Below are 12,094 nucleotides of genomic sequence, written 5' to 3'. Positions count from 1 at the left end.
TTATAGCCCGTGTATCACGGTTAAAAAAACAAATCAACATTAAAACTTTAAAAAGCATAATATTAATCATATATTTGCAAGTAGTTATTAATCAACTATGTATTTTAAAAAGAAAATGTACATAACAATCCATACTTCTTGAAATGTAGGATAAGGAGCTTCTAACGATTATATTTGTAAAAAGAGAATGAATATTTGTATGTTGATATACACATGATTTATGAGAGTTGATGTTTTCTTTATCAAAGGTAATGGTTCTAAAATTATTTGTAGATATTAAATGATGATGAAAATTATAAACATTTTGATAAAATTAGTTAATAACACAAATAGTAATAAGAAAATTGGATATAAAAGTTATATCAAAGAAAACAATGTATGAATTTTATAAATAGTTTATTGAAATAATGTTATATTGATTTATAGGGTTTTTTTAAATATTAATTAAATTTTTAAATAATGTATGAATTTTAAATAATATGATATATATATATATATATATATATATATATATATATATATATATATATATATATATATATATATATATATATAATGTTTGAATACAACGAATTTGTTTAAATTCCTTAAACAAAATATTTATATTGTTAAAAATTATCTATTAAACAAAATGGACAAAAATGAATTATTCATACAAATTTTTTATTGTATACATAAATGATAGCAATTCTTGTTTGTTTAAAATAATATTGTGGTTATAATAAGAAAATAAAATAAATCCTAACAGGGGAAAACAGCATATATCAAACTTTAGGGGTGTGTTTTGAAGTTTGTAAAATCCTATCCTTCCTTAATGTGACAGAATTGTTAGGTTTTGCTATTTCTGAGAATAAAACCCCCCTTTGCTGTCGTACCAATCGACAGAAGAAATGAATGAAAAAAAAATTACATTTATGAGAAACGATGATAAAGGTAATTATGGTTAGAGATGGAAAAGGGGGCGGGGAATACAGGGACCCTAATCCCCATTCCCAAATTGTCATTCCAATCCTGATCCCCGTCTCCATTCCCATCAGGTAATATAAATGAATCCTCATCCCCAACCCTGTCGGGGACCGGGGATCCCGAGTGGTGAATCAGAGACTTTTTTTTTTCTCTTTTAATATGAAAACTTTTACATAAGGAAAAAATCTAAATTTAAATTTTGCATACATGAGTTTAAATATTTTAAAAAACATAAAAATATTCATAGATTGCATAAAAATTATAAACAAATTTTCTACAAAATTTAAATAAATACATGAAAAAATCAAATAGAAAAAAAAATATCAGAGTGATATTTGAGGTAAAATAGATAAACCAAGGAGAAAAAAAATTATATACGAGGTTAAATTAGATAAAAGAAGAAGGAAAAGTACAATTTCAACCAAGTAATGACTAATGAGTTTGGTTACTTGAACAAACTTTTAGATATTATAAAGTATACTATAAATATATGTTTTGCATTATTTGTATATATTAATATACATATACTGATGTTGGGTCTAGGGTCGGGGTCTAAGGGTATCCCCATCCCCGGTCAACTTGGGGATTCCCCGGTTAAAATGGGTGCGGGTTTCGGATTCCCTATTGGGTATGAGGATTTTTGTCATCCCTAATTGTGGTTGATTTCAATTACACAGAAGAAGAGAACAATATTTACGAATCGAAGATAGATTGAAGAACATGTCTAAACGACGGGATAAAATTTTGGTAAACTTTTACTTAAGCAAAATAAATTGTTTGAAATCATTGGAAGTTTATAGGTTATGTTTTTATTATTGAATATGAGATTATAATTTCAGTTATAGAATAAAATTTTAGAATATTTTCTTCATAAATTATTTTATTTGTATATCCTAAAATGTTAGGAAATCAGTTTATGGAGAGCATTATTAGTATGGTTATGCATGTTGTGCGTTGCTATATCGGTAGAGTCGAAATAAGGTATATTTCTGATTATTATTAAATTCATCTAACATTTTAAGTATTAGCCTCATCGATTTCTTGTTTTTTGTTTTTTGAAGTCCTAAGATGTATCTCCTACATCATGAACTGCAGAATTTCATATCTACCCAACTTGTTTCTGATCCATCACCTGGAACAAACGATGTTCAACTTTCATTGATGCAACAATGAGTGAGGTAACCACGCACAATGGCAATATATAGCGGAGGTATTTTGGTCTTTAAATAAAAATAGAAAGAGTGGAATTGAAATCCTTCTACGGTCCCCCTATAAGGGGGGTTATTCGGATGGGTTAATTGGATTCCAGATTATTTAGGTTCAAGTAAATTAGTTTTTGGGGTATGACCGAAACATTCGGTTTTCTGGCTATTCGGGTACAGGTAATTCGGGTATCTGGAAATCTAGGTTCGGGTTAGTCGAAAAAAGGCACATATAATATGAATCGTTTTTTATTAGACATTATTTTATATTAAAACTTGAAAACATACAATTTTTAATTAGATTAGATGTTAATTCTTTGTAAAATTTAATGATAAAAAGAGAGTTGTTGAGGGTTCAAGTCACGTAGTGGACAAAAGGTGTAGAATTAGGAGTAGGTTTAGTTGGTGTTTGTGTTCTCCTTTCTAGAAAAAGTTATGCTTTTTGTTAAAAAAAATCAAACTAAATTGCAACAAACATAAACAAATAGGTATCAATTCAATGTACAATTGTATTTGTTAGTTATCAGTAAAGTACATTGCTATTTCATGCATTTACCACCCAAAATGCAACAAATAGCAATGTGTGTATATGTATAAAAAAGTTACAGGAATGGTCTCTGACTCTGTCAAAACATTTTCTTTTTTAACCATTATGTTGTTTTTTCTAGAAAAAGACTATTATACCCTTCCATCCAACCGTGGTCAATTCAAATGTACAATCTTTTGACCTTTTTATGCATTTACCAATTTTCTGCATTTTTTTCCTGGATAATGTTTATATAATGGAATGTAATGAACCAAATGTAACAAAGTAAAGAATCTTCAATTGTAGGAGAAGAATGAATCTTGAAATCGAATAGCATGAAACAAAGATGATATAAAAAAAAAAAGATGAATCAAACACACACAACAAAAAAAAAATTACCGGATGTAGAAAATCTTCAAATCCCGCAGAATATAGATTCTTCAAACCTATGCAGAAAGCGAATGCAGGTTGTACCTCACAGAACGGGATTAAATGGGGCATCTTTTTAAATTTCTGATAAGATTACATTGGCTTATTCTAACAAAAAGAAAACGATCATAACATAAAATGTTACATAAATACTACAAATTAATTTGAAAACACTAACCTGATATGTGATTATGGAAGCGTTGCAGGATTAAGAGGGAGGAAGATGATTATGCAGTAAACCTGGTATCAACAGGAAGGATAAGGATTGAAGAACTTATGTTAGCAACTTCAATGATTAAATAAATCATATTAAAAACAATGAAGAAGAACTGAAGAAGAATACCATTTGCAAAGAATTCTCTGAACACAAAAGAAGCGTATATATGGTATATTAGTGGTATATATTTCGGTATTTCATAATTTGGTGCAGATTTTTTGGGATTTAATCACTGGAAATTATTTAATTTCCAATCACAATAAACAAACTTCCATATTTAATCGGGAATTTCGAATTTGAAATTTCAATATCCGATTTTTGCATATTATTTGCAAATCTTTTATCTTTTATTCATTTTGATTTTTTGAATGCATTTTTTTGGTGCAGTTTTTTCCGGATTTATTGCCTCTATATGAACTTGAACTGAAGGGCATTTACGTAAATTGACCTAAAGAAAAGAAGCCGGAAAACACTATTTTGGGGGTCTGGGAGACTAACACGTGGCATTATTCTACTTATTTATTAGGATAGATGATACTTATTGTTTATAATTAAATTTTAAGAAATTAGGAGAGTGAAGAGAGTGGTGGAAAGAATATGGAATGGTGATGGTGATGTGGTGGTGAAGGGGAAGAGTGTTTATTGACTAATCACACTTAGACAGCCTAATTAAATGGAGTCATAAAAACATTCATCGTTAATTGGGGAACTAAAAAGTAACAACCACCTAATAACTACATTATAAATTGTAAAAAAAAAAAGGGGGTTTTGATAGCATCTTCAACAGAACATGTACCTTGTGCAAATATATCTATTTAATTAGGTTACCCTTTTGTAGGTTGCTCGACCGGAGTGGTAGTAGTCTAGTAGAACATTGCGGATAGATAAAATAACCGCAGTGGCTGCAATTAGAAGACCCACAAAATTTCATCACACAACTCCTTCAATCACGCAAAAGATTACTATATTCTTTAACTGGATGCATTAAAATTCAAGGTAAAACAGGATTAAGGTTTTAGGGTTGTTGACTAGGCTGAATCCTTTAGATCTAAGAGAATGTACTAATGTGTTGTATGTTTGTATTTACCTTCCATACAAATAAATTAAAATGATTAGTAAGTAGTAACTACTCTTATCTTAAATAAAGTCATTTCTTATTTACCTTCCATACAAATGTCCCCATTCAAAAAGAAAAAAAAAAAAAGGGGGTCATATAATTACTAATTAACCTATCAAATGAATTAATATCACCAATAATCCCCACAAGAACACAACCCATCAACAAAATGATGAAACCGATTCCGATCCCTAACAACAATCCTTCGACCCGTAACTTTCGAAATCAATTTCGTCACCTCATGACAATCCAAACAAACCCTAAGATTCTTCACAATCTTGATACTACTTCCAGCCTTTGTACTAATAAGCCCAAATGCAATAGCAAGCTTCTCACTATGAACCTCCAATGATCTCACTCTTTCCCTCTTCCCAATATCCTGCAACACCACATCCGTCTGTGGCCTATAACCATGGCTTTCCAACCACCCATTCACCTCCTCCACCATCCCATATATCTCTTCACTTTTCGGGTGTTTCATATCACCTGCAACAAACTCATGCACCTTGTTGTTAACCTCAATCGAGCTACACCCCGGTTCTTTTTGCACCCCGTGATCCTTCATCAATGCCCTCATGCGGGCCACACCGGCCCAATTTGAAGTGGACCCGTATAAGTTTGAAAGAAGGATATAAGTTCCTGAATTCGCAAGATTATGATCGATCAAGAACTTTACAATCTTTTCGGCTAATTCGATGTTTTTATGGAGGGTGCATGAATCGAGTAAAGTTCCAAATATGATTGGATCAGGTTTGATGTTGTTTATGTTCATGTTGTTGGTGAGTGTGTATGCGTGGTTGAGAAAACCGGCTCGACCTAGAAGGTTGATGACACATCCATAGTGCTCGATTGTTGGTTTGATTTTGTGTTTGGTTTCCATGGAAAGAAAGATTCCCTTTCCGATTGAGACTAGGCCGGAATGAGCACAGGAATTCAAGATTCCGATGAATGAGATGGCGGTGGGTTGTTTATGATTCTTGTGCATATCGTGAAACAGAAGTAAAGCTTCTTGGTGATACCCGTGCATTGAGTAGCCTGAGATCATGGAGTTGTAGGTGATGACGTCTTTGTTCTTGAGGTTATTGAAGATGTTTAGCGCGTCTTCTAAGCTACCACATTTGGTGTACATGTCGATTAAAGCAGTTCCCAGATGAATGTTGATATGGATTCCGTTGTTTTGGATGTAAGAATGAATCCATCTTCCTGATTCCAGAGCTCCGATCTGTCCACAGGCAGAGAGAACTGCGACTAATGTGACTTCGTTAGGGTTTATCTTTGTTTGCAGCATTTTTCTAAACAGGGTTATGGCGTCGGTTGGTTTTCCATACTTTGCATACCCACCGATCATTACATTCCAACATACGGCATCCTTGTCTGCTATACGATCAAACAATGTCCGTGCGTTGATGAGGTCGCCGTGCTTGGCGTACCCTGTTATCATGGAAGTCAAGGAAACCAAACTTCTCTCAGGCATAGTGTCGAACAGTTGGCGAGCAGAAACCAGGTCGCCGCCTCTTGAATAGACATCAACCAGAGCTGTTCTCACGTGCATATTACAATCAAAACCGAGTTTAATTACGTGGGGGTGAAGCAGTTTTCCGGGTTCTAAAGGACAACCCTTTAGCAGAGCAGAGAATGTAAATTCATTGGGTTCTACATCTTGTGACATCATTTGGATGTATAATTGTATTCCTCGCATATGGAGATTATAGGCGGCGTGAGCGTGGATGATGGAAGTGTAGAAGAAGACATTGGGATCATGGGTGCGGTTAAAAAGTGCAAGAGATGAATCAAGGCGGCCAAACGATGAGTAAGAGCGCTGCAGTTTGAAATTTACAACAGGGTGGTTATGAAAGCCATGGCGGATTGCAGCTGCGTGGATCTGGAGGAGTTGGGTGATGTTTTTAGAGGTGGTGATTAGCGATGCAAGCGTTTCTGGTGATTGGGAAGGTCCGCGTCCCGTGGTAGTTGGCACTGTGGAGCTACTGGTGGCGGCGCCCAACGGAGTCGATAACATGTTTTAAGTTGCAGGTTTTTTAGTTTGCCATGAAAATGAATTGTGATAAGGTTTTGGGTTCTTTTTTGTTGGAGTGGCATATATGTTTTCATTGAATATTCGTAAATTTGAACACATAATTTTTACGAAGACTATAAAAAAGGGAAAATGAATGAGATAATTAATAGTAACTATTAAGTATGTTATTAATTTGTATTTTTTTTTTATTTTCTTGTACGCAATATATCATCCAATTTGTTGGTTGTCTTGATAAATGAATGAGATAACTAACTATTAAGTATGTTATTAATTGGTATTTTTTTTTTATTTTCTTGTACGCAATATATCATCCAATTTGTTGGTTGTCTTCATCATTATTTTTCTCATCGGCTATCACATTTTATAGCCGAGTTTTAAAGAGTCACACACAACAAATTCGATAATATATTACATACAAAAAAAAAGATGACTAAATTCGAACAAACTCAATAGTTGATTATCTTCCTGAATCATTTTTCTTTTACTTATTTTTAGAAAATCTCGCGTCATCTCCTACTCATATTAATGACTTTTTGAAATTCATTTTTGCTTCTCTTCAAAACATAACCCACGAAAGAATATTTTTCATATATGTACAACTTTAGGATGCATTTCAATATTTATTAGGGGAATCTTGATTGAGGATGTGTATTTCATAACTACATATACATTTCCAATCAAATGATTTATCATATCATGAATTCTGGACATGTTTACAAACGAAGGCGGATGTTATATAGGGGTAGGAGCTGTGCCCCCCCCCCCCCCCCCCCCCCCCCCCCCGTTTTTGGCAGAAGTAGTGTGTATGTTTTAATATTATACATATTAGGTCTAAAAATATAAAATTTTGACTATGGCTCCCTCTGTTCACTAATTTTTATACAAATTATATTTCTGCCCCCCCCCCCCCCCCAATGAATGATTGAAGCTCCGTCACTGTCTACAAACGAGTGGAATCACAAGTGTTGTGATTGTTGAGTTACTTGGCTTTAAGATCGAATTCATAAGATAAGATACAACATTAATATGTATAGCAGCATGCACCTTTTGCAGACATAACACTATAATATACCATGAGCTAAACATTTATGTTGATAAAGATACCTCACACAGTCATATCCTTTTGCAGAGAGTTGTAAACAGCTAATCTTTGGTCTCTAAATTTAATGTTATAGCTAATTAAGTCCTCCTAAGTTTCTATGCATGACTTTGGTCCCTAACTTTTGTAGTTTGGCAACATAAGTCCTTCTAACTTTCTATTGCCACTGAAAGAGTTTTTCTTCTTAAATCCATTACAGCCACCGCAAAACACAATGGGTAAAATACTATTTATCTAGGAAAATCGAATAACTTTCTTGTGTAGAAAATGTTGAAGTTTGACATGGCATTAAATCAAATAATCATACAGTCCAATTTGTTTATCAAATTAGATATTTATATCATTGTAGATCAGTTATACCGGTATAATGTTATCAGTTTTCCAACTGTGTTCCATAAACTTTTATAATTACCTTTACATCGTACTAATGATACACTACACTCTTTCAAAAGTGTTATTATCTGATATCTATTTTTTAAACAAAAAAATTTAATATATATGATTAATAAGTACTCACTAAAATATAAGTACGGATATATAAATACTCATTAAAAACAATATACCTAAGTATTTTGAAATTTTTAAACATAAAGACCTAAGCATGCATTTTAAGTATCCTTTCCGAACAATTATCATTAAGTAGGTTAAAACTCGTGTGCTACAAAGTTGGTTAAAAGAATATTGATTCTGATAGAAAGTTGCAAATTATATATAAGTAAATAAATTGAAGACATGAATGTTATGGTTTCAAGTAAATATTCTTGGCAAGCATTTTTTATATTGAAGAAACTGTAATGTGAAATAATCCTTAATAAAATGCTTAATTGTATCCAAACATGTTAGAAATGTAATGATGAAATAATCAGTTAATGAGATGTTGAAGATTTTGATTATTTAAGAAATTATTTGATAAGATGATTAAATGTCAATTTTATGCATACTGTGAATTATTAAGTAAAAGTAATAATTGTCGCTGAATTTGATCCCCGAAAGAAGAGGGCGGCGGTCGAGGTAAGGTATTTTCAAATACTTTCCTAAGTCGTTGTAAGACCGGATCCATTGAGAATCAAAGCACGAAACTTCAATCTTCTTATTTCCCTCCATAATTGGTGGTTACTCTTTAGGGCCAGCGGTGATTAGAGGAGGAGAGAGGCAGGAGTGATGCGTGAAGAAGAAGAAGTGGGCGAAAGCAATGCGTAAGTATTGGTCACCATTCTTCCAGTGTGGAGTGGGCAGCAAACAACCATGGTTTTGTTTACTCTGATCGAGTCTAGATGTAGGCATTCGAGGTGATCTGGTGTGGTTCCAAACTCTCTGACGATGCAGTGGAGAGAGAGAGAGAGAGATAGAGAGAGAGAGAGAGAGAGAAAGACTAGTATTGAGATAGATACATGAGGTGTTGTCGAAGGAGAAGAAATGAATCAGATGTAATTGTAATGAGAGATAAGTTACTGATTTGTGAATGAAGAACGATGGAGTTGTTTTAATTAGGGCACAATTATTAATTGAGGAAATGAAAAAGAAAGCCATGTAGATAAAATTTTAATTGTTAATTTCGTAAACAATATAAAAAGCCACATGGATGAAGTGTTACCGGTAGAATTGGAAATAATTTGGATGGTTCCCCTATTTAACACAGGTAAATTGATATTTTAGGGACATATTATGTAAAAAAAACATTGATGACCAATCCGAGACAAACCCAAAACTTGGTTGTGCTACAGTGTCATTTTTTCATTGATTTTCTAACTCTATAGTCTATATATTTCGAAAATCAGGAAATAATTATTTTACCAAAAGACTAACATCTAATTATCTTGAAATTTAAATTGCTATAATTAAATAATTAAGTTAAAAGCATATATCAAATCTTAGACAACCGCCTATTTCTTACACAAGTTTCCCACCAAACAATCTAATTCTAAAACTCAACCAAACATCATTTATCATCAAAGTAGTTAGTACAACACCAATGTTGGCAACGTTTATTGCTCTCGACATTTCGTTCAACTTCAGCCTCAACACTTTGATGACACATCCTTAGATGTGTCTCAAAATAATATATCAAAATCAATATAAATCCCCTTAGAACCTTATCATAATTTACATGTATGCCCTTGAAATATAAAAATGCAAGTTACAATGTCTTTTTTTTCTAATTAAAAAAAAACTAAGAATATACATACAAATAATATATGAGATCAAAACAAAAATCAAGAAGCAAAACCTTAAGTTGATAACCATATAACAGTTAACAAATAACATCAAAGAGCAATTATTGAGCATGTAGTTACAGACACTACAGATGTAATTAAAAACCATATAACATACTTCAACAAAGAATAAACCATATCACCAACCATCAACAATTATAAAAATAAAGTATAAATGGGATAACGATCTACATTATGTGAATTTTGAAAACTAACAACCAATTGTGTATGTCTTTTTGGGATTGGCTATATATCAAGTATACTTCTTTATTTTCTCACTAAAAACGCATACTAACTGTTCATTGATATGTCAGTGATGATTCAGAATTTAAGTTGGACTTTAAACTTATCCTAACCACTGAATGCTCATACGACCTATATTTATCACCTTTATGTAGCAAATAAACAAAATCAAAATCACTAATCTATCAAAGAAAGCACTTAACCTTTGATGCATTGCTTTGTTAAGCGATAAACTTTAGTATCCTGAAAAGGAAATTACAACGTTGAATTAAGATGGAGATTTAGTGAGAGAAAACGAGATATGTGTACCATATCTAAATATTGGTAGTAACAATTTAAAAAATTGTACCAAACATCAACAAGAAGTTCATTTTGTTGCATTATTTATAGAAAAAGTGAAGCATGGTTGCATAAATGCATCATAGGAAAATGGTATAAGAGCAGTAGTACTTTTTCCATAGAACAAATCAATAGAAGGAACCCTCGCATGGTATAAAAATGGAGCAAAGTCTAAAATACATCACGTAGTCTCCATATTTACAATTTTACATTAAAAATCATTAAATAGATTCTTGTGTTTGTTAACTACATTTGATTCGTAAATTATATGGAAGATGTTGTATTGAACATACCAAGGAGCCATTAGTAACTTGGATTGCTCAAAGAACATACGACAATGCACATTAGTCAAGGTAAGGAACATCGACATCCAACAAAATAGGAAATAGACAATAAAACCTAGATAATTCGAGTAGCCAACAAACACACATCAAAACCCATAGAAATTCTAGACTTGAAGCCCTATCTGCTTCTGATTCTTCATGTTGTTCAACTTTTTTTTTGTGAGTTTTCACTTCTATTTCTAATTTCAAAAATGACAAAGAAAAATTGATTAATAAGGTGATAACTACTTTCCGAATAAAAAGAACAAAATGCATCTTTAGTGACCTTGGTTAGAGAGTTGACACCGAGTCGTCGACAAAGCATCCAAAAAAAGTAAGAGAATGTTAAGGAGAACCAATGACAACTGATCACCAAGAACAATGGATCAACAGTAGTTGTTGTCAGAGACCTTGGGGTAGGGAATGACGTAGTCGGAGGCATTTGGGGTCTATTGTAAAAAGGAGAGAAAGCTTAGTAGTTAAAAGGTTAGAAAACGTGAAAGTAGAGAGAGCAACGCTTCTACGTTAGGTTTTTCCAAACCTATGGTGCTAAGATTCAAAAGAACGGAGAGATTTTAGGCTAGTTTGTTGCTGATAGAATTTGGGATTGAGATTTGGATAGGATTTTGATTTATATATAGATGAGAATCAGATTAAATAGCCAACATAATATTTTGAACGGGAAAACATAATTAGGAGTGAGGTAGGTGTTCTCAAAACTACTCTTTGCTTGTAGATAGAATTAGAAGTAGACGCATATATTTTGTAATATCCTGATTCCCAGGTATAAAAATTTGAAGTTTATAGTCATGTTCTTAGACCTACTCGATGAGTTGGATGCCCCAACTCGTCATGTAGAAACGATGTTGGCCGCGTGACTTTATGAGGTCTACTCGACGAGTTGGAGGACCCCAACTCGACGAGTAGGAGCTGGAAAATGAAACCTTAATTTCCATGGTTTTGCACCCTATTTAAAGGGTCATTATCCTCCCTTACCATCCCTCTTGATCTCAGAAAACCCTAATCTCGCCTACTCTCCATTATTGTATGTTAAGAAGCTTGGAAGGTGGATTTTGTGAAGAAGGCTTAAATTTAAGGAGCTTGGAGTAAAGAGAAGCTTGTGGATCTGACTCTACTTCATATTGGCATCATTTTGAAGGTAACAAGTCGTTACCTTGACTTCTCTCTAGCTAGATCTCTTCATGCATAGGTTTAGGGCCATTTTAGCATATTTGTGAATCATTTCCAGTATTGCTCATGATCTGAAGTTGTAACTTCAGATCTGGACTCCTCTAAGTCCCTATAGTCATAAAGTTATTAGATTTAACAAGCTTTGGCCTTTCTCTTTGGTTGAAACCTTTCCCTTGGCTTGGTTTTGGCATTTC

At 33.0% G+C, this 12,094-nt stretch overlaps 1 protein-coding gene across 1 annotated transcript; it reads right to left on the bottom strand.

Moving 5' to 3' along the window:
- Positions 1–4,443: 4,443 nt before the first annotated feature.
- On the bottom strand, positions 4,444–6,560 carry LOC145054355 (Tetratricopeptide repeat (TPR)-like superfamily protein). Its single transcript, XM_079002517.1, has one exon. It carries the CDS (start codon positions 6,472–6,474, stop codon positions 4,588–4,590), a length of 1,887 nt encoding a protein of 628 aa, XP_078858643.1. The 5' UTR covers positions 6,475–6,560; the 3' UTR covers positions 4,444–4,587.
- Between the last annotated feature and the right edge of the window lie 5,534 nt (positions 6,561–12,094).

Source organism: Lactuca serriola, chromosome 5 (assembly GCF_051521515.1).
Source record: "Lactuca serriola cultivar US96UC23 chromosome 5, Lser_US96UC23_V15, whole genome shotgun sequence".
Taxonomy (NCBI): Eukaryota; Viridiplantae; Streptophyta; class Magnoliopsida; order Asterales; family Asteraceae; genus Lactuca; species Lactuca serriola.
The sequence above is the reverse complement of the archived record's forward strand: the minus strand, read 5'-3'. Positions and strand labels throughout refer to the sequence as shown.